Source organism: Chenopodium quinoa, unplaced genomic scaffold, assembly GCF_001683475.1.
Source record: "Chenopodium quinoa cultivar QQ74 unplaced genomic scaffold, ASM168347v1, whole genome shotgun sequence".
In the NCBI taxonomy this organism is placed as follows: Eukaryota; Viridiplantae; Streptophyta; class Magnoliopsida; order Caryophyllales; family Amaranthaceae; genus Chenopodium; species Chenopodium quinoa.
The window spans coordinates 5,805,761-5,833,727 of record NW_018743212.1 but is presented as its reverse complement, the minus strand read 5'-3'; the positions used below and the strand labels follow the sequence as shown (position 1 = coordinate 5,833,727).

The following is a 27,967-nucleotide window of genomic DNA, read 5'->3' as shown; positions in this document are numbered from 1 at the left end:
CTAGATCAAGGCATGACCCTCTTTAATCCAGGGAAAAATGGTTTGCTTAACCCCTCGGCAGAAGTCTCAAAGTGTTGTCTCCATCTCTTTTATCCGAGACTGGCTAGCAGAAGACTCCTCTTCTACCCTTTTTCTTTTAAGTTCTGCCAGCCGAGCTTGGCAGTCAGCCTCCTCGGCTTTATTCTTCAGCTCATCGTTTAAACCGGCCATGATGACGTTGTTGTGAATGGCCTGAAAAGTTCAGAAAAACAAGTCAGGCAAGGAAAAAGAAGCATCCAAGGAAAAAGACTTAGATGAATGCAAGCTTAAAACAGTAAAGGTTTAATTAAAGGCTACCTGCATTAGCAGCTTGTAAGTTTCGGCTACGGCGTCTGGCACCCTCACAAATGGTTCAGACGCTCCAGCAGCTGCCTGATGAGACCAGAGCTTAGCCCTCTCCAGTTCTAAAAGGCCAGATAAATCATTAAAAAACTCAACAGTTGAGTTTCGGTGAGACAACATGTTGTTCCTCACAACTTCTGGAACTGGCACCAATGGGGTGGACTCAAACCCCATATCCGCAGACTGGAAGGCTCTGAAAGAGTTCCCAGCAGATGATGGAATATTAGAAGTTTTGGGATCATCAACTATTTCATTAGCCTCCTTAAAATCATCGAGTTTCCCCGGCCAAACTTGTACATCGTCATCCTCGGCGGGCTGCACGATGAAGGCATCATCCTCTCTCTAAACCTCGGCAACAAAATGCTCAGCAACGTGCCGAGGAGACTGTGATAGGATAAGAGGAGTCCTCTGTTGTACTTCTTCCTCCCGAGAAAGGAGTCTTTTCCTTGGCCGCCTCGGCTTGGTTCTCAGCCAGCCGAGGTCTCTTGGCAGCAGGCTTAGAAATCGGGAATAATCCCGGGTTTACAACAACTCTTCTCAACCTTCTCCTCCTCGGGCCTGCCATGTCGTCTTTTTCATGATCCTTCTTGTTTTCTTCTTCTTCGTCAGACTGCAGTAGAAGAAACAAGGGGGGCAAGGAGTGATATCAGTATCATCAAATTAAAAAAAATTAAAAAAAACCCAAAGTCGAAGCTTAGTACTTGGACAATTTTCACAAGATGAAAGGTCTAGGTAGAAGGAGTGAGGCAGTTGAAGTTCGATGCTAAGTAAAAAGGACAAAGCTAAGAGTAAATGAAAGCTGAAAAAAAGCATTAAAAGCTTACCGAAGACTTCAGCAACAATTCGTCTTCGGCGCTTAGGACGTAGGGCTCAGCAACAGGTGTTGCTTGCTCAACGTTCTGCTCGAAGCCAACAACAAAGACTCCAGCATCAACAACGGCAGCAGCAACAACTGCTTGTTCCTTGGGGCCCAAGAGAAAAAAGGGGTCCCTCTTCAAATACCAAGGCTTCTGCTGGGAGTACTTTGTGGCTTAGCTACTTCAAGCTGTGATGGGCGCAATGACGAGGCCCTAGCTGAAGGAACAATAATAATAGGAGCGTTCCTCGTCACTTGCCGAGAAGCGCTAATTCCAAGCCTCCTGTACTCCAAGCCGTAGTTTCCCTCGTGCAGCACTGAAAAACTGAAAGAAAAAGGTTATTCTGCATGAAAAGGAAAATAAACAAGGAGAAAAATAAGTAAAATAGACAAGTAAAGGCTTCTTACCATCTTGATATTTTCGGCTGAGGCCGACATCAGCTAATATCTTCTCCTTGAAGATATAATGGTAACAAGGGACCCAGGTCTCTGGCACATAAATCTCTCGGCCAGTCCCCCCTGGCTTCTTCTTTCCGAAGAGAGTCATCAACTCCTTCTCTTCGGCAGTGAATTCATCAGGGCCGAGGATTCTCATCTTCGGATCAGGCCTTCTCAAATTCCTTGGCCCACCAAAATAGTTTGGGTGCCCTTCTTCGGCTGGGGCCCGAATCCATATCCACTGACCCCCCTAGTCCTTGTTAGAGGTGTCATTCGGCTAAGTGGTTAGGAAACCCCTTTGGTTTCAATTCTCCACCAACCAGGGCCATGGCGTTCATCAAACTACTGATTCGACATCAGCTTATGTAATTTTCAGAACACGCCCAGACTCGGCTCAAAGCCGTAAAAAAGATTGACCTACAAAAATGTCATAACTCTTCGGATACTAACTTGGGCCAGTTGACAAAAAAAAATGTTATAGCCATTCAATATTTGTACAACAAATGGGTGTAGAGGAAATCTAAGGTCAGATTGAAGCTGCCTAGTATACACGCCGATGTAACCAGGCGGGGGTTTATGAATTATATCCTCAGCAACGGGCATCTGACACCAGTAGCCGTCTTCCTTCATAATGCCGTAGAATAATTCTATTTGCTCGGCAAAATGATGGAGGGCATCCCCTTTGACCCACCAGTTATAGGGGGCAGCATTTACCAACCCATTGTTCTCGGACGGGGTATCCCATTCCTCGGCCCCAGCAGGCAGGCGCCGAGGCCCATGCGCTGAGCCATTGGCGGAGGTGCTGGCCTCCTCCCAACCTCGGTACGGCACCAAAGCTAGTGGTATCGCAGCAATGGGGTTTCCCCGGAAGAGTCAATATCCTCTCGTCTCGGAAGAGAGGTGCTATTGCTCAGGCGCGACATTCGCCCTAATGGCTCAGTGCGCCTAGTACTTTACTGAGGGACTTCCTCATCATCAACCCCCATAGGTCTCTTTCCCAAATCTCGGGCCAGTTTTGCAAAAAATCTAGAAAAAAGAGAGAACTCTGGAAAGCAGTAAAAGCCGAACAAGTTTTGGGAGAAATTTCCTCTATTGAACTCGGGATTTTCCAATATATTGACGCGAGGCAACAAATTTGCAAGGGTATTTGTGAATTGCGGTGAGTTTGTGTTTGCGAAATGAATCGGAAAAAGAGTGGAGAGGGTGGTTTATATAAGTTCGCTGGAATCAAGGATTCCAAGAGTTTTAAACCGCCAAAAACCCCACTAAATTCCACTTAAACACAACCGTTAAACACGTTCCCAAGTAAACTACCCTCTAAACCTTCTACCTTCCCTAGTTATTCTCCCTAATGACAGTTAAAGCATCATTAACTGTCTAAATTCCAAATTTAAAATTCAATCATTTGTTTCCCTCCATTTGGCAAGTCCAAACCCGATCCGTCTTTCATCCAAATCGAGTCTAGGGGCAAGTTGTTTGGGTCCAATTCAGTCATCCCTAATTGGACCGGTCCAAATGATTTAATTACAAAAGCCCAATGCAAGGTTCAACTCTTCAAAAGCATGCTAAGTCAACAAGCCTAGTCAGCATGGCAAGCCCATCTGACTTTAAGGGCTTAATTCTCCTCTATTAAGCAAAGGTATAAAAACCATCAATTGTCTCCTTTTACATTCATTCACAATTATCCTCAAGCAATTAATTCTCTTGCATAGCATTTGCTCTCAATACACTGAACTGACTTTAGCATCGGAGGGGCCTTCCTCGTCAACCACCCCCGAGGCTAGTTTACGTATGTTTGCTGTGTAGGAAATCCTCGACCCATTCGTCACTGGGACCGAGACCAGTCTTCTCCCTTGAAAGGGGCCTGCTAAAGGTCCTATTGTTATCATCCGAAACATATATGGTTTGTGATTTTTGACAAATGAGTGTTAAATATTGATTTTTGTCAACTATGTTTATTTGCTAATGTGAATGTTAGAATAAAGACTTATGTATAATGTTATTCTTGTGTGACATTACATGGAAGATTATCCTTTCCTTATGCCCTTGAGCTTAGGATTTGGAGATACCCCTAATTGATTTAATCATCAATTTGGTTGGATTTGAAGCATTGTATTTTTGAAGGTAAAGATTAGACTCTTGCTTTTAAAATAAGGTCTATTTTATTAGCAAGTTATTTATTTGTAGTGCTTACATGCTTCAATGACGTTAGATATTTCATGGTTCAATTGTGACATATTAAGGGTGTACGTATGTATCACCATGATTTTTGTGTTGAGTTGATGATTCTATTTTATATATATTTTTTATTATCGTCCCATGGTCATATTTGTGCTTATTTGGGCTCTACGGAGCTATTTTTATTACTAATATATGTTTTCTAGTGTTTTTGTAGAGTTGGTATTATTTTGTAGGAATTTGCAGATTTATAACAATTCCCGAGCTTATTGAGCCACTACGAAAATATTAGAGTTGGATCGTATTTTATGATCGTATGTTTGAAGCCCAAGACCGAGCTAATTAAATTTAGTTCGGTGATTAAGGGCCCGATTGGTGAAAATATCCAAGTTCTAGAAGCGAGTATCACGGATCAAGCATGTGAAGAAACTTGGGCTAATGATTAAATTCTAAAAGCCCAAGTCCAAGGAGAAGCAAAGCAGTCCAACTTGTTGCGTTGTTGACCGGGCTCGATCGGGCGAGGCCTGGCCCCGGTCGGACGGATATCTTCATCATGACAGTGTCAGACTATTTCAGCTATTAGGCCTATAAATTCTTGGCCTTGCTGACACCTGATGGGGGAGCTGGTCGGTTGTCATAGTTTTAGTGGGAATAGTAGTTTGACTTCCACTAAAAACTCCTCTTAATTGTTTTTATAAAAGGATTAGTAGTACGTAGGAGGAGGAGAGGCTTTTAGGTAGGTAGTATTAGATTAGTTTTAGTTTTTAGTTTTAGCTTTTGTTCTTTTATTTATTATTAGTTTGTTTAATTTTTCATTAGTATTCGGTAATATTCTTTGAGATTTCATCAGTTAGATTTCGTAACTTTATAGTTTTCATTGCTTTAGTTTATTAATGCTTTTGTTTTGCTTTTATTTAATTTATTGTTTTCATATTTAGTTTATTATTATTACTTTTAATCATGTTTTTTTTTATTTGCTTTGTTTAGTTTATTTTTAATTATGCGCAAGTAGTTTAATTCTAGGGTTCTTGGGGGATCCATAATTATTATGAAGGGATGAATTGTTTTGGTTGATTTTTGATATTGCATGATAATTTCTTATTGAATTGTTTTAATTCTTTACAATTGGATTATGAATCGAGCAAATGTGATTTGATTATAATATTATAGCAATATTGAATTGATGAATCGAGCAGATGTTAATTTGATATTAAAGGTTATTTTAAATAGGAACTTAGATCAAGTAAATTGCGAGACCCTGTTAGATCTATGTTGATTAATAAATTGCGAGAGCCTGTTAATCATGTTATATGTGCAATATTAATTGTTGATTGTTATGTTTTATCCCGGAGTATTAATTATTGGTGAACCTGTGACCCTAGGCCTTTTATTATTGATTGTTCCCTTATTTAATTATTGTCATAATATAATTCCCACAATCTTACTTTTTCCCTAATAATTTAGATTATAATAATTAATTAGGAATAGAAGAACGTTGTTTCCCTGTGCATTCGACCCTACTTCCCTATCTATTATCAATTAGTGGTCTTATGAATTACTTTTGATTAGGTGATATGACTTTAGCCTGTCATGAGTATGATTTCAAAGTGTATTAGTGTTATTACATATATGTTGATATATATGTTCTGCCTTGTGGAAACTTTGTTCATGCTCAAATATTTTCATTACATATTTTCATGTGTCTTGATGAACTTCCGTAATATTTATCAAAGTTTAAGTGAGTGAAGTCTTTTGAATGGAAGATGTAATATAATATGGTTTGTGAAGAGTTATATAACTTCTTGTGACTCTTATTTGTGCTATAAAACTCTTGTTGGCTAAAATATGATTATGAATTTCTATTGTATTTTGAAATTCTTTTGGTGGCTATTATTTTGATTTTTGGTGCATTAACTACTAAGTTATGTAAACCTTGTGGTGTAATATTTTGAATTATTATTTTTTACTTAATTCGAAAGTTAGATTACTCCTAGTGCATGCTGATAAGTGACATTTATGTCACTTTTTTTTGGAGTTTCTAGTTAGTTTTTCATAGTTTTGATATCTTTTTACTTGGTTTTAATAACGTTTTACTACATTTGTCGTGTTTTCCTGTGAAATGTCATTATTGCTCAATTTTGGCTGTTCTTGCATAAAATAAACTTTATTGGGTTATTCTTATTTTTTTTAATAGAAATTTTTTTGAATAGTGTTTATTCTTATGTTTAGGAACACTTGAATAAGTTCATTGCTCAAGATTGAAGAAATATAAAACATAATTGAACAAGTAATGAAGAAATGTGCACTTGATTTGCAAAGATTGAACTTCAAACACTTATATTTTTTTATCAGCAAAAAATTTAGAGTGATTCCAATTGAGATGAAAGCTTATCTCGAGAGCTTTTCAACGACAGGTCAAATGCCCAATTTGATGTAAAACGAGGGAGATATGTTCGTTTGAAGCTGAGCAGTTTTGTCCAGCGCGATAAGGGAGTGCAGTTTAAGAGGAGCGCCCTCTCTAAATTTTCTAAAACGATTCCGCCTCCCTTTGTTTCAGCTAGGAACGCCCGCGCACAACATTTGGAGCGCCCGCTCCTATACGCGCTGCTCGAATTTTTGCGAAGCTTCCTAGGCAATTTAGTAAGGGTATAAATAGCTTTTTTGCTCATTTTAGAGGAAAAAAAAGTCATTTTTTCAGTAGTTTTTAGGTTAGGTTTAGCTTTTAGAGAGAGAAACTCTCAATTTTTAGAGAGAGAATGTGATAAACACATTTTCATGGATTTAATAATCAAATTAAAGGAGGAATTCGATGATTTGAAGATTTCCATTTTATATCAATGAGCATGTATTACTCTCTCTTCTCTTTATGCTTTCTTTAATTGCTTTGTTCATTATGTTTGAATAGTTTTCTTTCTACTAGGTGTTGGGTGAAGCTTTGTAATGATTAACTGAGTTATTTGAGATAAATTTGGTGATAATTGTGTGATTAAATTGATTGAATTGATGGTGGCATGTTGTTTGTTTTAGATTGGATTGATCTCTCATGCTAGCAAGCTTAATTGCATATTGATTATAGTTTCACAAGGGATTGTGAATTAAAATTGATATTTTTTTATTGCATTTTGGGTTAATTTCTTTTATGCACCTAGTCATAGAGGGATCTAGGCTAGGAATTTGAGAGATTGCTCTTGAGTGTAATTAATTCCCATTTTAATTCTTTCTTTGCATGATTGGTTATCAAATGGATCTCGTTAGTTAAATGATTGTACAAAGTGGATCTTTACCCCTAGTAGACTTTATTGTATATTGTTCTTTATATGTGTTTAAGTGTAGTTGTAGTGTCCTCTATTCATAAACTGACACTAGTAGAAAAAAGCCTATCCGTAACGGGCAAAAACAGGCTTTTCGTACCGGGCAGCTAGCGTTACATATATGGCCGTTACGGATAAAAATATTATTTGTAACGGGCACTTGTCCGTTACAAATAACTGGTTATTTGTAACGGGCAGGTTAAGCGCCCGTTACAAATACCAGGTTATTTGTAACGGGCATTGGAAGTGCCCGTTACAAATAGCTAGGTATTTGTAACGGACACTTTGACTACCCATTACAAATAGGTAGGTATTTGTAACAGACACTTTGACTACCCGTTACAAATAGGTAGGTATTTGTAATAGACACTTTGACTGCCCGTTACAAATAATGTCTAAAAGAATCAAAATATTAGGGGTATTTATAACAGGCACAAGAGGTGCTTGTTACAAATACCCCTTTTCTTTTTCCATATCGACGACTTAATAGTAGCTGCCAAAAAAAAAATGAGTGGTTGCATATTAGTTCTTAAAATCAGTTTGTTCAATTCACAAGAATAAAACAAAATTAACAACATAAACTTTATCACAAGGAGCATTAAGTGCTCTATCAATCTCATAGGCAATAAATCCTACCAAATCAAATCATCAAAGCTAAAATGGTAAATCTTGACATTTATTTAACAAGCACATTAAGAGAAAGATTTTATTATTATTATTTTCTTTATCATGAAGCCTTACAAGCAATATCCATTAATAAAATAAAGTCTAAACTAGACAATCAAAAGTATTTACAAGTACTTGCTAACAACAGAAGGGAAAGTTGCGGGATTGAGGAATTGTTTAACAGGTACATGATACCTTACAACAAAGCTTCTGAAGATCAGATTGGAGATCCTTAGAAAGCCTGGAGTCTAGACCATGCAATAGCAAAACATTATACTTTTTCAGCTGCAAGGGAAACAAACAAAACATCAATTGAAATGTTGATTGAGCAGTAGAAAAGTGTCTTACCCTATAGTAGAACCAGCTTTGATCTACCGAATCTTCGCGAGCAATTCACCAACAGGACCCGAAACCACCACCGAAGCATCTTCAGACGTAGAAGTTAGGGCACAAACACCTTTAGTCGGAATCCTGTGCTTATTCCGTTGTTCGTATATCCACTGAGAGGAAATAAAAATGGAAGAGATTGAGTGAGGAGAAGAGAAAGATTGAGTGTGGAGAAGAGAGAGATTGAGTAAAATGAGAGAGGAGAGAAGATAGAGGAAAAAGGAGTCGGTATGACAGCTTGAGGAGAGTGAAAGTGTGAAACCCTAGTTAAAAGAATAGGCTTTTCTCATCAGCTGGACCAAATTCAAACAATTGTAACGGGCACTATCTTGTCCGTTACAAATAAATAAGTATTCGTAACGGGCACTATCTTGCCCGTTACAAATAACATAGTTTTCTTAACGGGTAACATGGTGCCCGTTACGAATAATATGTATTTGTAACAGACTGTTATTTTGACCGTTACGAATATGTTTATTGTAACGGGCATAGCTTTGCCCGTTACAAATAGCCCGTTACGAATGAAAATTTTTCCACTAGTGCGACTTCGACCTAGCTTAAGCATTAGATCGAGAATTTTCTAGCATTACTGTTCCTTGTATGTAACACCCTAAAAATTCATTTCCTTTAATATACCTATTTTGCTCTTTTTAAAATACGAAATAGGAAAATCTAAGACATTAACGCCACCGTTAAAATGGCTAAGGCAACTATCAAAGACACACAGCGGAATACTCTTTTTAAAAACCATGCAAAACAAGTCAACTTAAAAAGTCAAACCAAACAAAAGTAAAGTCAAACCAAAGTCAAATAAAATCAACCAACAACTTGGAACCATTGTAGGCCCTTTTCAAAACCCAAACGAATAATAAAACCTTTGTGTTAGTCTCACAAACAATTATATAATAATCAAAGCAAATAAAACACATCATATTCTTATGGAAACTAAACAGGATTTGCTCTTCACTCATGCCCATCATGAATATGTTTCATCACCTGAAAAACTTATCTTTACTTTATCCCCACTACTCGCCATTAGAAATGGGTCGTCGTAGGGCCAAAATAAAGACTAGGCCAAACAAACATACAAACACACAATCAGCAATGCTGAGTACATAAGTGTAAACAATATACACTAACATGCTTTCATCCTATCAACACACAACTTACCTTGTTGCACCTGTTTACAAGCATACAACATAACCAACCAATAAATAAATAAATTGCTTATTTAATTTGATTACACATTAAAAGTTCCCCCCTAACCTTCCCCAATAAAGGGGTACTAACATGGGAGCTAACCGTGCCAGTATAAAAGAACCACTCGTAAGTGGAAGAATTCCTACGCATAATAAAAAGGAAAATACAGTGTCTTGTACTCCCAGTAGAAGCTATGGTTAAATATAAAACCCCATAACTCCCTCCATATGTTCATACTCGAGGTATATACGTTCCAAGAGTTTTAGTACATAATCTCTTTCACTTTACGTTGTTTACATATTTTAGACTTGGTGATGACTCTCAATCCTTGGTGATGACTCTCAATCCATAACACAATCATTCAAGCAATCAAACATACCAATTTAATTCTTGAATAATTAGTAACCACATTTAATTTAATTTTGAACCCTTTTTAAACTACCTCGGCGTTAAATAACACCTTAAGCGCATAATGCACCATAAATCCTATCCCTCAGTGTTTAGAACACCTTAAGTCCACTTAGGCAAAATATAAATTAATCCTCGGGTACATAGACACTTAAATAGCTTCTTTCCCATACTTATAGCATCAATAAAAATTATATGAACCATAATAAAATTCCCTTTCAATATTCCAAACTCAATTAAACATTTAGTTTAATTAAACATGCCCTCAGTCATGCCAATAATAAAAGTGTAGTTCATAATCAACATGCCAACATAATTAATTCCAATCAACAATTCATCTCAAATAATTCATACTTCACAAATCAATCACCAATTCAAAATCAATTCAATCAGCAATTCCAACCAATAACTATCATGATTGATAATACCTTGGAATTAATTAAATAAAGCCTATCAGGCTTCTACACACTTTAATACTTACCGAGTACGCAAACGTACCTCGAATATGATCTCAAAATCGCCACGACTACACAAAATCACTCACTTGGAAGTCTCCTAAAACCCAAAATTACAAAAGACATTAACACATATTAATAATAAATTTCCAACAATATATACACTCTTTAAATCACTTTTAAACCTTCTAAAACAAGCTAAAAATTAATTAAAACCACCTACTTTTATTCCCAATTAATGGGTAATTAGAAATCCTTTCAAGAAACATAATTCTAGCCTCTACAGAAAAATTCCAGCATTATAAAAACTCTTAAACTTGCTATAATCTAGTTAAAAAAAACATTAATTTCAATAGTTTTAATCAACTACAATCAAATTCCATCAATAAACATTAATTTAGAAACCTAAGGTTTTCAATTTGGGGCTTTTTAATTCAAAAACCAAATCTGAATATTATATACATAATAATCATTATCAAAACATCATAAAATCATCACACACACCAAAAAACAATAATTAATCAAGGTTGGATTAAATTAAAACAAAAGAGATTTTTTTTTTATTTTTTAAACTTGCGCATGAAAAAGGGGAAGGAGGGGGAGCGGTCGGCGCCACCTCCCCGCGACGACTACTGCTGCTGCGGCCGACTGTGGTGGTGGTGGCAGCCGACCACCGGTGGTGAAGGTGGTGCTTGCGTGTGAGGTGAGAAGAGAAGAGGGGGAAAAATTAAGGGGAAAGAAAAATAAGAGAGAGAAAGAGATTTTACCTTTGGGTATTCTACACCTTGGGCAAAGTTCAATTTGCTCATATGATGGGTATTTATATTCTCTCTCTTAACTTAAATTCATTTTTAATTCTTAATGATTCTTACTCCTATTCCAAATGACATTTGACTTTTTTTAAAACTCCATTGACTTTAAAACTTCCTTTTATAAAATAATTATGCCCCAAAGTTTCTAAATAATAAAATAAAATATTTCTAAAGCAATTAAATAAATAAAAATAGATTTTTAATTAAAATAAACCTTTTTAAATTATTAAAATACCATAAATAATTCATTTGAATTATTTAAATACTTTATAAAATAATATTTTAAATTAACATACGTAAAAAAATACGGGGTATTACATTGTGGTTCAACTCTGAACTTACCACTATACTTGTTTAGGGGTTAGTTTAGGATTTATAAATTTGTTTGACCATTAGGAGGTTAGTCAACGACCTAATTTCTCCCGCGTTCACATGCCCACCTTAATAGAGAGTTTTCAAATACTGTATATGTATTATTTCATGTGTTTGCTCTTAATTACTCATACTTGATTCAATTTGTTTCATTTTGGCATTAGTTTGAAGAAATTTATATCGGATTCTTCATATGTGGAATAATACTTAAGAAATTTATCTCTTGTGATTTGCATCTAGTAAATTTCCACATGATGCCAATATGAATCTTGTGAAGAATAATGGTCCAAGTGCGCTTTAAGAACTCGAAGTACTTAATGGATGCACATACAAACCAAGTGGTGATCATTGGGTTGCTCTTATTGATCACTAAGGTATCTTAAAAGGTACCATGGAGGTATGTTTACATATTTCTTTCCTCCAAGCTTGATTATGTTTTGATTTTAGATTAAACTTTGGCACGTGAGGGGTTATGATTCAATGAGTTTATAGAATTTTCTTGTAGGAATTTAGTTCTTATGTGCTCCATGTGAAATGTATAGAATTTTCATGTCTAAATTCAATACTTAGTAGAAGACTTTTGTCGTTCAATGTGGGGGAAAGTGTATTATGATGAAATAGTGTTGGATTCAAAGTCTTAGGTTATGTATTATTTGGTTATGGCTTTTATTAGCAATTGAATTCATGTTATATGACTTTGAATGCGAATATTAGATTAAATATATGTCCACTACAACGTTACAAGGTACGAGGTACGATTCAAAACATGGTATAGAAACGGATATTGGTACGTTACCTTGTATAAATCCGATACGATGGGTACGATGAGTCAATTTTTTCTATATTATAATTAGATTAAATACTGAAATTATAATTGCAAGAATAATACTAACATTTTTCCATGGATTTTCTGAATTTATCATTACAATCATTGTAGCAAAAAGTTACTCAAAAGACATAATTCATGAGCACATCAGCACATGATCTTACATTCTTACATACAAACTTCACTTAGTTCCAAAAGCCAAAATGACCAAAGTAATATACATTATACTTTAGTAAATCAAAACATCAAAAGTCAGATAAAAATATTAGAGTACTCTAGGTCCTCTAAGAGTCTAGGAATCGTTGCCTCTTAGATTCAGGTATCTTATATGCATCTCATCTCCTCCTTCAAGAAAATCAAGTCCTTCCCTCCACCTTGAGTCCTCGAATCTGACTGCTGAATCATTTAAATAGGTAGTCTCAGGGTTAAGATCCCACTTCCTATATGGTCCATCTTTGTAGCTTGCTGTGAAGCGAGAGATAAGTCTAATGTTTGTGTGAATAAACACCAACTTGTCAGCCCGCAAAGAATTAAGTGTATTTCTCTTGATGTTGTGAATATAAGAGTATGTGCTCCATACTCTTTCTGCTGAGCTACTGGTTATAGGCTGTGATAACACCTTAACAACAATCTCTACTAGTTCAGGAGTTTCAGCCCCATAGGTAGACCACCATGAAATTGGACTCATTGTCACATCATCAACCTTTGCTGAAAGTGTCCCAAAAATTCCCCCTTTATCTTGGAAGGTAGCTAATTGTTGACGCAACACTCTTCTTTCCTCTTCATCTTCTGCTATTTTATCAAAAGCCTTAATAACACCTTGAACAACTTCTCTATCGTATTTTGGAGCTCTCCTAGGCTCCCCACCAGGAGCGGGAGATTGTAGGTAGTTTGTATCGTAAAAAAAAGGATTGAGAGCAAATCCTAAGCAATGCATTGTTATATTCAGCTTCTCCCACCTAGACAAAAGAATCTCATTCATTTTTTCCCGATCGGCATGATGTTTATTATTCTTTATTACATCATTAATTTCACCAATCATGCAGTCCATGTTTTCATACAATTCCCCCATTTTATGCCCTTCACCATCAGCAAACTTAATCATCAAATATATTGGCTTGGTGATGGCCAAAATATTGTCAAATTCATCCCAAAATTCATCGTGGATTATAGTCGATGCCACTTCCTTTCCTAATGCTTTTGTACGCTCATCTCCAGAGTTCACCCAATCCTTCCAAGCCCTTACAACTATATTAGTAGCTAAGGCTTCTCTACATTCTGATAATCTTTTGAGTAAGATGTAATGTGAAGCAAATCTAGTTTTTGCTACTTTTAACAACTCAAATACTTCACAATGTTTTTGCCCTTAGTGTAAGTGTCATTAATAAAAGGAAATGCAGTAGCAAAGTCTTTAAAAATCAAATTCAAGGTATGTACAGCACAAGGGGACCAAAATATATGCTTATGTATCTTTTTGATTTCCTTCCCTGCTAACTTGCAATTTGCTGCATTATCAGTGACCACTTGAAGAATATTTGAAGGGCCTACTTCATCGATCGACGTGAGGAGGAAATCTGCTATTGCTTTCCCTGTTTTCTCCACGCCAAACAAATCTTCAACATATAAAAACATTGAACCACAACTATTGGATGCAATGACATTGATGAGTAGTTTATGTTTAACATTTGTCCACCCATCAGAAATTATAGAAGTTCCTTGAGTCACCCAAGTATATTTCACATAAGCACACTCCTTTTCAATTTCTCTCTTGCAATCATCAAGTTTAGAGCATGATTAAGAGCCTTACACATCTCTCCAAATTCTGGACTTCTAAGCACATTTGCTCTGCGTCTTCCACTTTCTTCCTCATTTGTTGAAGGAGTACCATATTTGAAAATATCGCTGTACAACGCCCAATTTCAGATTTAACTCCAGGGGGTGCACCAAAAAAATGTTGATGTATTCGTGTGTATGAGCTGCTTGCTACTTAGCCACAATGATTGCATTTCCATTTTTTTTGTTCCTCCTGCATTCTTCTTTTTCAATCCTTCTTCCACCATTGTAACTTCATATAACAATGGTTTTTTATTTTTTTTTGTGATGGATTCTGGTCAATTGTAGTTGTATTTTCTAGTTGAATTTCTTCTTCCACATTAATAAAACCTTCATTTGACTGATTTTGAGGTTGTTCACGATTTTTAGCTTGTGGTCTTTGTCTTTGATTGGATCCTTTTTTCCCAAACTCCATTGCTGAAAGTTAATATGTAATTTGAATTTTTTTTTGTCTGTAGACGAAAGTACAGAGGGTTGAAGGAGGGAAATATCGCTGCCTTTTGATCTACTCCCTGACTTTTAAAGTTTGGAGGATATGATCGATCATTGCCTCATTGGCTTTGTATTGTCCATTGCTCAATATTGTGGCACTCCAACCCATGAAAGGGGAACTGATCCCCTTACACTATAAATAGAGGAAAATCCTCATTTATTGCATATTCATAAATATACACACAAAACCCGAGCAATATTAATTGCATAATTCTCTCGGAATCCGAGAGAAAAACCTTTACATTCCGCACTTTTATACATCTGGATACGTTCTAACTTGATCGTCGGAGGCAAAACTCCATCCAACCGGAGTTTTCCGTGGTTTTGCAGGTACAGACGATCGACGCACATTCTTGGAATTGTAACTCTCCCGAGGGACTCCAAAAACCCCGAAACATTTGGCGCCGTCTGTGGGGAGAGTACTTCTGAAATGGCTTCACAGCAGTCTGTACCACCTGTTGATGAGAACCGGCCTTTGGCCGGAGTAGAGGTCTATACAGACCAAGAGAGTGGTGACGACTTCGAAGTCGACACCTATGTGGCCCCAGAAGGGTTACTCAGAGCAAGACGCACTCGTTCCAAGGAAACAAGGGAACGGGGCGAAGACAAAGCTGGTCCAAGCAACCCAACCGTCAAGCCGGCTGGGTTACCCCAAGCGGCGGAGGGTGATGCTCCCGTTACTAGAGACAAACTCATGAAATTCATGACGAGTTTCAAAGGGGAAATTAAGGACTTGATAAACAAGTCAACTGGCACCAACAAGGGTCAGTCGGCCAAAAAGCCTTTTCCCTCAGGGAAGAAGCACGTTAAGGATCGTGTGCCTACTCCTCACCCTAAACCAAAGGGGGTGGATGGGCCCATGATTGAACTTTCAAAGCTCTATTTCCCTGAATCAGGGAAAAGGAAGGCCATTCGGCAAGTTCAGCCGGATGGACCAAAAAGGACTTACTCAGATGCCTGGATGTTAATCCAGCAGAAGAGAAGTCAACAGTTGTCTGAGTCGGCCTCAACGTCGACTTACCTAGACAGTTTCCAAAAGAATACTTCAATGAAGTATTCGGAAACAAACTGAGAGAATCAGTCACGCGGCTTGTCCGTACGTACTGGCCCTTTTATTACCCAGCCGACTCCGTATGTGCCCCAACAGCCATACATGCCATATGGATCACCATACATGCAGCCGACCCTCTTCGGGGGTCAGGCGGCACTGAATGTCCAGCCTATGGACTGGCAGCTCCGGCTGCTAAACCTTGGAGAACAACCATCGGTGTTCTCCAAGGAGATAACCGAGGTGGCTCAGCCGGCCAAGGTTAAGAATGTGTTGGTCGGTACTTATGACGGTACCACTGCACTAACCCGGAAGACCACCTAATGGCTTACACCAACCTTTTGTACTTACAGGGGTTGGATGATGTTGCCTGGTGCCGATGCTTCCAGGCGACATTGAAGGGCATAGCCCAATGATGGTTTGGCAACCTGCCAGCCGGTTGCATCAATAACTTCAAGACGCTTGCATACTTGTTCGCGTCCAACTTCTCTATGAAGTATATGGTTGAGTTCTAATGTGGTTTAATACCAAAGGATTTATGTCTTCATCAAGTGCAAAAACTATATATATAATGGATTAAATTATGGAGATAATTAAGTTCGTCCATTTGGGTCGTCGTTATATCATAGCCAGAGGTACTAACGATCTTTGGGCTAGTAAAATAGGCCAAAGCCCAATTGGACGGATCCTATAAGGTCACACAAAGGGCCTAGATCAAGCTTAAGAGGAAAAGTCCCATGATAGGCTTTCTCCCCTAGGTGGCCGGCCATATGGAGGGATTTAGAGAGTTTTTAGGCTTCCTAACCTAGTCTAATTATAATAGGATTATAATTGGACTTCGTGCCTAGGTTTTTACACATAACAATTTACTGTTTAGTTAAAACCTTAATTAGCAAACACGAGATCCAACCCTCAAACTCCCCTCTCTCTCATGGCTCTCTCCTCCTCCCTAGGCGCCGGTGATGTGCTCAAGGTGGTGGTGTTCGTGTGGTGTCCGGTTGTCCAAGAAAGGTGGTGATCGCGGTTTTCCCTTTCACTCGATCAATCTAGCACTGGTGGACGCTTGTTCGAATTCCGTGGACTAAGTAGAGGATTCACGCTTGGGGCTCTATTCTCTCCCTGATTTGTCAATCGAATAGCTACGTAGAATTCACGCTTCAAAGGTATAATTATGTGATTCTTGTGTGGTATGCTTATGATCCTGATTTAGGTGCGTATGAATCTGATTCATGAAATTTCGCTTATAGTACCTAAAGTCCTACAAATACTACCACCTTTATGATTTAAGTTATATCTCACTTCTTTTCAAGGTGATAAGAATGTTGTTATTTCTAAAATGTGAGTGATATGTTAGTGTTGTTGTGCATCACATGTTTATTTGTGATTGATAACCTTATTTGAATTTCCTATCTTCTCAATGTTGTTGTGAAAGTTTTTTCCAACGTTAGAAGTGACACGTGTTTGATATTTTTGAAAATAATTATTATTGTTTGGTTTTCCAATATGTCATGTTTTATGACTTAGAAGATTATTTTGGTGATATGAAATTTATTATTCATGTCATTGTGGTATACATTTGTGTTAGCATGAAGTCTTTATAACTTAAAAGAAGGTTCTCAAAGCATGTCTTGAGTAATGTATTATGCTAAAACGTTTAGCAATATGATAATGATATGCATTGCATTCTATCTTAACATGGCATCTTATTTGTGAAATACTTGAGGTGTGATATTTTACAAATTTATAAGTAAATTGAACTATTAAACACGTTTAACCTTGCTTCATCTTTTCAAAGTATCTTGCTAGGTACGAAGGTTGTGAAATACACTTGCTTTTGGAAGAAGTTGTTTGAATTTTTTCTAAAAACAAGTGTCGATGATTGATGGTTGATGAAGTTAGTTCACTAACGCAACTATATTATTTTCAAGGATCGTACTTGATTGTGTAAAGCTTTCATATTTCAAGTTGTGAAGATGTCTCGTTGATTCATTCATGTAAAGGTGAACGTGACATAATTTTCTAATCATTTGTGCAATCAAGTTAATGTTGGTTTTAATTACATACTAGCTTTCCTTTATGGAAAAAAATTATAACAAAGAGATTTGTGCACTATGGTAAGAGAATTTGGAACACGTAACGATCCTTGATAGTTTGTGGATATGTCGAGAGGCATAGGCCTTAAGCCCAAATGGAATGATCAAAACATTACTTTCCTATCCCTATGCATGGCATGTGTTGTAATGCTTGGCTGATGTTGAATTCTTTTGAGCTCTTAATGAATCAATAAACCATTTAGGTTGGTGCTAGTAAAGACGCACTTGAATGATCCACCGTTTGAGGTTGAGTCTTTAGACTCTTAATGAATCCAAATTTTAAGTGGACGCACTATATTTGGAATCACCGACGTTTATGATTGTTGTGACTTAATGAACCATGGTCTTGTGGGGGTTAATAGCTACAATGTAGCATTTGTTGAGTTCTTGTGAACATGTTTTAATCCCAATGACCAAGTACTATCGAGAAGTGCTTGTGATTCACATATGTGGTTGTGAAGACTAGCCATCTTCCATGGAAAACTTAGGCCGATTTCCTAAAGCCCCCACTAGACCTAAGGTGAATATATTTGGCTATAAAAGAACATATCTCTTCACGGAGTTCATAAAAGATCTTGGAGTGATGTATGTGTTGTGGGGGCCTTGTGCTAAATCTTGGAGTTTTAAGGTTCGTCCACTCCTTGATCAAGAGTTTAAGGGTTTCAAGGTTCGTCCACCCTTGGACTTGTAGTTCATTGCCTCATTTCACTAAATACTAGATTTCAAATTACTAATGTAGTATCAAAGTGTTATGTACTACATCTCCTCTTATGCCCATATGTTGTTTCTTAGTTCTTTTGTTGGTTTTTCTTTTCTCCCTTAAGTGGGGGATTATTGGAATAAAGGAAGAAAATGGAATATTGACCTTGGCACATCTGTCCGGTCGGTCAAGGTTCACGTCGCCTGGTCGGGCAAGATCTCCCCGGCCGGGCCCGCAACAAGCAAGTTTCTGAAAATTGTCTCATTCGCAGATCGAGCGAGCCCCGCTCGGTTGGACGTGTATACATGCTTGATGATTAATTATAAAAAATAAAAAAAAAGAGAGAGAGAGTTTCCTAAACTTATAAATAAGGGCAAATATGTAAACAAACATTTTTAGGTAAGAAAAATAGAGCTTCTTAAACTTATAAATGGGGGCAAATATGTCAACAAACATTTTAAGGGGTATAAACGTACGCACACTATTCATAAGAGCTCTCTCATAAGATAAATTTAACGCACAATTATTACTATTAATTTTCATCTGTTTCTTAGATTTTATAACACTTTCACTTTATTCCATATTTGAGATATTCACCTTACATTACTATATATCTTACCCTTCTTACATCAAACTATGCACCTTTTTACATTCACTCGCTCGCATTTTCAGATCATGCTAAATTATTGTGCTCATACGAGTCAAATCGAATCAACTAAGGGATTGTTTGGTTGACATAAAAAATCATGGGAAGTGAGACTTTCTAGAAATTGCAAGTTTTGTGTGTTGTTTGGTTGACAAAAGTTTGGTGAAATGGGGGAAGTGGAATTTCCTAGGAATTTTGAGTTCCCACAAAATGTAGGAATTTACTTATCTAGTCCCCCTAGGTAAGTAGAAATTCCATGGAAGTTACTTCCCTCATAGTTAACCAAACAATTTTAGGAAATCCCCATAAATTTGATTATAAGAATTTAATTCCCATGAATTTGCAATACATGAGAAGTTTTAATTCTCATGTGAACCAAACGACACCTAAATCGGTCGGATTAATTTTTTGTTTACTTAAGCCTAGGCACCTAATATACACCCTACACATTATATTAATCCTAACAAAAATGACACACAAACTAATTAAAACCAAAAGTTTTGCACCAAAAAAAATTGTAATAAATAAATCAAGAAGTTGCCTCCACTAAATACATTGACATACTAAGTACGTGTATATTGTACCATGGAATACATCTAGCCGATCTAGGCCAATTGGTTGATATTATGCTAGAATATTTGACTATCATACACTCATGTTATAATTACATCATCTTAAACTCCATGCTCAAGGAATTGAAATAAATATTTTATTTTCCAAAAAAAAAAAAAAAAAAAAAAAAAAACAGAAGAAGAAGAAAAAAAGAGAAGACTACTTAATCCCATGACTTATACATCAATTAAATTATAGACCTTAGCAAGTACAACTTACTCTTATATCATCACATATTCAAACATTATTATATTACATCAAATCTCTTAATTTTTTTTCAAACATCGTGCCCTCCATTATCGAACATGCATCTCACAAACTTGTTCCTCAAATCTATGACCTTTTCTATATTTTCTTTTCACCATATCATATTAATTCCCAACCCCAAAACGTATCAACCAAAAATACAAGCCATAAAAAAAAAAAAAAAAAATTCCAACTACGTCAAAAGAAACAAAAAATATGGCCTCTTCTAAGGCCAAAACCATAACATTTTCTCTCCTCCTAGTTGCTGCCTTTGCAACAACCATATCCTACGCATCCGAGTCCCGGACGTACAATGCATACACACCGTCGTCTTCATCCTCCAACTACCACCCTTACTACTACTTCGGTGGTGGTGCCACTGGCTCCGATAAGGCCGCCTTCATGCAAGTCCACAACGACGCTAGGGCAGCCGTAGGACTTCCCCCGTTCACTTGGGATGACAGGCTAGCTTCCTTTGCTCAATCATGGGCTAACCAACGTATTAAAGATTGTCGTTTGGTTCACTCTGATGGTCCCTATGGGGAGAACCTCTTCTGGGGTAGTGGTGGTTATTCAGCAGCTTTCGCAACGAAAACATGGGTGGAGGAGCGTAGGTACTATGATTTGTACACTAACTCTTGTGCTAATGGTATGGATTGTGGGCATTATACTCAGATTGTTTGGAGGAAATCGACTCGCCTTGGTTGTGCTAGGGTTACTTGTTATAACGGTGCTGTTTTCGTTACTTGCAACTATGATCCTCCTGGCAACTACATTGGCACCCGTCCCTACTAATCATTTTTTGAAATACTCATATATTGCTTAAAAGTTCTTTCTATTTGAACAGTGATTTTCTCACAAATAAAATTAATTTTTAGAGGTGGAGGATTTTTTTTTTTTTAAACTCTGGGTTTATTGGTTGTTTATGGTGTTCTAAGAAGATGTAGGCTAAAGGAGGGTTTAGAGCTAGTCCTAATTAATAATTTAATATCTTATATATATGCTAACTCTTAACTTATGTTCTTGTGGTGATTTCAGTTGAGGTTGTGCTTGTGTGTGTGTTTTTATTCCTTTTATTTTCATTCACTAAATGATATATCCATCTATACGTATGTAACAAGTAAATTGTTGAAGAATGGGTATTTGTAGGATATCAAATGAATAGTTGGATAAGATTGGGAAAACTCAAAATATTTGATGATTAAATATATATATGTATTTATAAGAAAATTTGTCAAAAATCAATTTGTATTAAAATCCAAAATTTGTGAAAAACCACATTATAAATATAATGTTGTAGCAAATTATCTATTTAAACAAAAAATATGTTGCAATTTACCACATGTTGTTAGTGTATATGAGTGGCCAATTGACTAGATTACTAAAAATAAAAGACTCCTAGCGACAATTAGGTAAAAAAAAAAAATTACTCCGACAATAATTTGATATAAAAAAAAAAAATTTAACTCCATGAGACAATTTGGTTAAAAATATTTTTTTTTTTTTAAAAAAAAAAAAGAAAAAACTCACATGACATTTAGACAAATTTTTTTTTTTTTTTTTCCCGACAAACTTTTCAAAATGCCTAAGATAATTCTTTTTTGTGTTTATTTCAAAATTTATTCTTCCCAATTTAGTCATTTGTTCATTATTCTTCCTTTTGTTTGTTTATGTTATTTATTTTTCTCAATTCCGTACCTCGACTTTAATTATGCACTAATCATTAACTCTTATTTTAACAATATTTCTTGATTACACATCTACACGAGCGTAAGAAATACACAGTCAAATGTGATCTTGTTGGCTTCATAATGTATGTTTTCACGATATGAGCTACTCCCTCCGTTTTTTTTAATAGCACCATTTGGGATTTTACACTATTCACACAACCTCTTTTGATCTCTTTTTTGATTTATTCGTAAGAAAACCATAGTCATGTGGGATCTCGTTAGATTCGTCTCGACGTCTACTTTTCAAATATCAAATTTTTATAAATTTTTACTTCAGTATAATTAAAGATATTAATAATCAAATAATTTCATCGACAAGAGTAAAATGGCATATGGTGCAATTAAAAAAAAAAAAGGAGAAAGTATAATTTTTAGTTTTTTATTATTCCCTATGTCTATATAGTATATACTCACAACTCTTGTCGGTTTCATTTTTGCAACACTTCCTATATTGGTAGGAGACTAACATTATTTTATTTTATTGCTTCTCTTTCCTTTTACCACCTATAGTAGTTGTGCAATCATTTAGAATGGAATGAACCAAAAGAGCTTAGCTCAATTGATCGATATGTTCTCCGCCTTCCTTAGGGGAAATCTAGGCTTCGAACCACTCTTGGGAGGAGGGGTGAGGAGGGTTGAAGGATAGATTATACTAGTAGGTTGTCCTTGTAATAGGGCATTTCAATATAATAATTCATTATCTAAGATCACCAAATTCGCAATTTTGTCTTAGTAAGGAATGAGCCTAACTAATTTAAACCTCAACTCTCAAAGTCTCTCAGTTCAGTTTTTTCTGGCCAAACACTTTCGAGGGGGCCAGGGAGGGCAAGGAATCCTTACCCCAAGCACTATATGTTGATAAGTATTAGGTGACTCGTACTTCGTAGCTTTGTCCGCCCGATCGGGCGGACATTGCCCGGTCTGACCGGGCGGTGGGGGTTGGATACGTTGAAGCATTCGTATGGAGTTTTCTTCTCGCGCCCGATCGGGCAGACCTTGCCCGGTCTGACCGGGCGGAGAAGGAAAAATGCGGAGACGCGGATTTTACGATTTAAAGTTATCTTTTATGTTATCTTTTTGCCCAAGTATCTTTTATTTTAGGGATTAATATAAAACCTCCCTAATATTAGTATAAGGGTTAAGAGAGAGAGAGTGAGAGCCGTTCTTGAGAAATACAAGAATCATCTTTGTAATCTTTGCAGTTTATAGTGAAATCATTCGATCTCGGTGCCCGTGGACGTAGCTATCACATCGATAGTGAACCACGTAAATTCTTGGTGTTGTTCTTATTGTTTGCATTGAATTTCTTTATTGTTTTCTTGTTTGTTTTCGACCTTTGCTTCCGCTGTCGCACAACACTATACCTATAGTTGGGACTTGGGAGATTTCGAACTTTCGACCTTGTGACCTTAACATTATATAATCAACTACACAAGCCATGCTTGGTCCCTTTTTCATATTAGGAGTATAAAAGGAAATTTAGGACAATAAGGAAACTAAAGGGTTCGTTTGACATTGTTGTGGTTTTCTGTTTTTTGGTTTTTTGATTTTCAAAATCATATGATATATGTTATATAATGAATAAAAAATTAGTCAAACTTATTAAAATCCTGATAATTTAGAAAACTGACAACAAAAAAGTGGAAACACCTTTTTCTTGTTTCCTGTTTTTGGTTTTTGGTTTTCAAAAAAACAGAAAACTAAAAACAAAAAACAATGTCAAACAAGCCCTAAATAATCGGTTTCTTTGTGTAAATAAAGAGCATTATGCAATCTACAAAGCAAGAAGCTGAGAGACATGCTTTGAATAGTGATGCCGCCCTATTTGATTAGTTTCCCCTTATACTGAAACACTAGTAATCTGAACTCTTTAATCCAAACTCGATTATTTTAGCTGCTCTACAGCTCTTTTGGCTCCTCAATGATCAAAATTAATTGTTATTAAACAAAAACAAAAACTATGTTTTGCTGCAGGTATAATATTGGAGTAGCAATGTGGAAATCTCTAAAATCATAACTAGCATACACAAGTAATTTATACAACTACACTGCATAATTGAGTAGTTTCACAATAACGTCATGAAATGGCCACAATATTAATGAGCGAATAAGGAGGAAATTTGTTCTCACAGTAGGTGATGAAATGAGTAAAGTAAGAGCATAACCTTAAATGATTTAAAGCTTGCCTTGCGTGGGTTGCTGATAATTACAGATCATAGTATCATACAGTAGAACGATGAGGCTAAATGGGGAAGCTTAGGATAATTGTGCAAGCGAAACACTTTATGCAGCAGAAATACAAATTACGATCATTGTAGCACACCTAGCTTCTTGAATCTTGATTTGGAATTCGGGATGACCTAACCTGAAAACTGAAGCATAAGAAATGGAATATTATTTTGATATGCAAGCCTTACAAGAACTATAAGCTTGTGTCACTGTTGAAACATATAATGAAGCCTCTTGCAGACTTTATGGAATAATTGCAAACCTCTGTTGATTGTTAACAGCTTAGCACCATTCATCCAAAGAGGAAAATCGTAGGAGATTAATAATTCATGAGTCATGCTTGTGTTGCCAAAGGCAGGTCGAAAACTTAGGGCCAAACAGAAGTACAGAGCACTAATTCAGCGAGGAAAGCATTTAGCTAGAGGAAGTCCCTGTAAAAAAAGGAGCAGGGACGACAGTAAAATATCATTAAAAATCGAAGAGCTAACTACAAGGATGGTTTTACTCCCACCACTCCCATGTAAGTTTTATGCACACAACCAAAAAAAAATAGTAGTTCTTGCATTGTAATTTAAAGTAAACCTGGTAACCAGTAAAATAAAAGATGACATAGAGTAAATATCAGCTAAATGGTCAGACAGTATAGAATAATGATGTGGGGCGTGGGGTGGGGGGGTAGCAACTTACTTCATCGGTTCATCCAGAAAATATTTTTACTACCTTGGGCAAAATCTTGAGCTAAAATGCTTGTGCAACAGTTGTTGTCGGATGAATTCCAACCAAACTTTTTTTTTATCAAACAACATCCTGCATCAAAAAAGCTCAATTGTTCACAGCTTGTTCAGATAGCTAATTACCTCTAGCAACTGCTGCTTATGCTTCAGTGTTCAACTCGCAATATCTACACAGACACGTTTAACATTATCCTCAGATGCTCTGACGAGGAAAAAAAAAATAGAGTTGAATGGCTGTTTAAAAATTAGGCAACAGGAAATGGAATTAAACAGTAATAGATGTCATCCAAATGACTAATGAAACTATACATTGCTTAAAATTCTTCCAAATTCGAAATCAGCAAATTATGTTCATCAAAATAAAACCACAATCTCCATGGAGGGGGATTGAGCTTGAACAATTCACAAGAAACTGAAACTAAGAAAATGCTGAACACGAAAAATGAGCCAATACAGGTCGACCCTCAGCATAAACCATATGCCAACACAAAATGAGGGTGCTGAAAGTCATAGCAGACGCTTCCATTTCATTTGCATTTTACACCAACTTCAGCAGCACGATGAGGCTTGCTTTTTCTCCTGCTTCCAATTTGTCTAAACCCTACTGATTTCACAAAACCCTCCGTAATAGACTTTGCTTCTGCACCATTTTTCTCCTTGATGGAATCTAAATTCTCCAGCACTTGTGATGAATTCTTCCTTTTTGTTCCACTCACAGCAGTAAATTGACCTTTTGAGCTTCTACTTGTCATTGAACTGTTAGCATTTTCTTCACCGTTTGCTATCTTTGCACTCTCCACATCTTCGACCTCATCCTTCAGTGGCTTCTGTGGCCTCCCCCTTCTCTTAGATGCCGGAATGTTCTCATCTTTCGCGTTCTCTACATCATTGTGAGCTGTAACAGCAGTCTGCTTCTTGCCTTTTCCTCTACCTCTAACCATGATGAAGAAACTTGGATAAAGCTCAAGACGATGGATTAACAAGCCTGCAAACAAAAACTAGCAAGTTTATAGACAACATCAACTCCTACTTAGCACCTATTACAACTTCTAAAGGAAGAATACAATAATGAATATGTCCTCCTGTTGAAGTTCCATGACCAACAGACTTCAGACTCGAACTTCTACAATAGGGCGGAACATAGATACTATCATAACATATTAACATTCACAAGTTCTGTAAGGTTACTTCAGACTCAGAGTTCTACAATAGGGCAGAACATATATTCTATCATAATATATTAACATTCAAAAATTCTGTAATGTTACTTCAGACTTGAAATTATACAATATGGCGTAATTTCCTTTCATAACTTATTAACATTCATAAGTTCGATAATGTTAATTTAGACTCAGAATTCTACAATAGGCGGAACATAATCTATATCATAACATCCACAAGTCCTCTAAAATTTACAGATTTAAACTCCCCAAACTCAGGCAAGTCAAAACATTCATTCATTTCAATACAAAATGCTGAAAACTAAAGTATTTTAACACATTACTAAAGCAAGCTATAATCTAGAGAAATATCAACAGCATTACACTTGAACTCACAGAAAATTTGTTGAACCCTGATCTTTCTTGAACAATCAGAAGCTGTTATCAAACAAACAATCCTTTTTGATGAGATCAGAATCAATATATATCTCAACCATAATTCATGCTCAAAACTTAAAGCTTTAAATATAAATTCAAAATCAATAAACCAAAGAAAAAAAAGGTCACCAATTTCATTCAATACCATTATACAAAAGCATTGAAAAATCTATATCTTTCAATTATAACTATAGTTAAGAAGATAAAATCATCTAACCCAAATAAAAATCAAATTTTCAAAGATAACTAAATTCGATAAGACAGAAATCCAACTAAAACAATGAAGCATGCAAAAATAAAGAAGAAAGACACACATAATAAATCAAATTAATTAAATTTTTTGCATTGATCCCAACAAAAATTAAAATAATTACAAGAAGCTGACCTCAACAGATGACAACCATCATTAAAATGAAAGGGGATAATCAAAATGTTATTAATTAAAAAACCCAACAAGAAAAAAAAAAAATTGAGTTTAATTTTGGCAAAAAGTAATAAGATTGGTAGAGTTGGTTGAAAATTATGATCTGGGTAAAGAAAAATTTAAAGACCCAGATCAAAACATGATTAAGATATTGTGATTTGAAAAAGAAAGGAGTGGATTTTTTTTGAGGGGTTTTTCTATTGAAGTATACCAGGGGCTGAAAGAAAGAGGGGAGTGTGAGAAGAGGAGGAAAAAATGATGGAAAGTGGAAAAAATAAAACGGAAGGCAATATTAAGTTTAATTTTATTGAAAAGTTGTGGGTTGTTCAGGAAACAAGAAATGAAAGGGTAAACAAGATTGCATAGTAAATTGGATTAGATAGTGTAGTACACTTGGGTTTGGAAGTTATCTTGATTCTTGCATCATCTACTATTTCTAAATTTCTATGACTTATAGCTCCCAGCCTCCCACTTATGCAATCTCATTTGGCCAGTACTGTATTTTTTTCCGGTTATTTCATGAAATGCCACTGAGCAATTGTAAAATTCACCAAATGTCATCCGACTTTTCAAAATTCATCAAATGCCACCGAGTTTTAACAAAATTTGCCAAGTGCCATTAATGACTGACAGCCGTTAGTTGACTGTTAGTGGACCCCACCACTTGCCACGTGTCACTTTTTGATTGGTCCGTTTTTTAAAAAAAAACAAAAAAAAAAACAAAAAAAACCAAAATTTTTTTTTTTAAAAAAAAACAGAAACCATTGAACCACCCCAGCCATCACCCCAAAACCCTGCCACTCCCCTTATATAGCCGGAAAACGGCCGGCCACCTTCGTAACCAACAAAAATCAGTCGGCCGGCCCTTTAGCACCTCACCTAATCCACCGCTGACCCCCAAAACCACCCACACAACCAACCTCGACCCCAAAAACCGCCGCCGAGATCTCCTCCACCAATCTCGCACCATTCGCATCAATGGCCACAAACTCCTCCACCAATCTCGCACCAATCACGAAGTTGTTGGGGAAGGGGATGGGTTTTGGGGTGCCGAAAATCGAAGAGGGAAAAGAAGGGGGGTGGGGTTTTGGGGTGCCGGAAATCGGAGAGGGAAAAGAAGGGGGGTGGGGTTTTGGGGTGCCGGAAATCGGAGAGGGAAAAGAAGGGGGGTGAGGTTTTGGGGTGCCTGAAATCGGAGAGGGAAAAGAAGGGGGGTGGGGTTTCGGGGTGGTGGAGGAAAGGGGGTGGGGTTTTGCGGGTTAGGGGGTCGCGACGGGGTAGGGGAGGGGAAG

The 27,967-nt window shown here is 36.6% G+C and overlaps 2 protein-coding genes across 3 annotated transcripts; one reads left to right on the top strand and one right to left on the bottom strand.

Annotated features, from left to right (window-relative positions):
* The first annotated feature begins 20,139 nt into the window (after nt 1–20,139).
* Nucleotides 20,140–21,217, top strand: LOC110734539 (pathogenesis-related protein 1C-like). Its single transcript, XM_021914709.1, has one exon. It carries the CDS (start codon nt 20,177–20,179, stop codon nt 20,753–20,755), a length of 579 nt encoding a protein of 192 aa, XP_021770401.1. The 5' UTR covers nt 20,140–20,176; the 3' UTR covers nt 20,756–21,217.
* A 2,507-nt stretch (nt 21,218–23,724) lies between these two features.
* LOC110734538 lies at nt 23,725–27,740 on the bottom strand. 2 transcript variants are annotated; one of them, XR_002513862.1, is made up of 3 exons: nt 26,637–27,740; nt 24,182–25,638; nt 23,725–24,062 (listed from the first exon to the last, which is right to left on the bottom strand). XR_002513862.1 is itself a non-coding variant. In XM_021914708.1 (2 exons), exon 2 carries the CDS (start codon nt 25,592–25,594, stop codon nt 25,181–25,183), a length of 414 nt encoding a protein of 137 aa, XP_021770400.1. In that variant the 5' UTR covers nt 25,595–25,638; nt 26,637–27,167; the 3' UTR covers nt 23,725–25,180. The 2 variants fall into 2 exon arrangements, 1 of the variants encoding a protein (XP_021770400.1); XM_021914708.1 differs by having other exon boundaries at nt 23,725–25,638; nt 26,637–27,167.
* Between the last annotated feature and the right edge of the window lie 227 nt (nt 27,741–27,967).

Bases quoted from the DNA above. Each gene is read 5' to 3' on its own strand.
- LOC110734539 (XM_021914709.1), top strand. From the start codon at position 20,177: ATGGCCTCTTCTAAGGCCAAAACCATAACATTTTCTCTCCTCCTAGTT.
- LOC110734538 (XM_021914708.1), bottom strand. From the start codon at position 25,594: ATGGTTAGAGGTAGAGGAAAAGGCAAGAAGCAGACTGCTGTTACAGCT.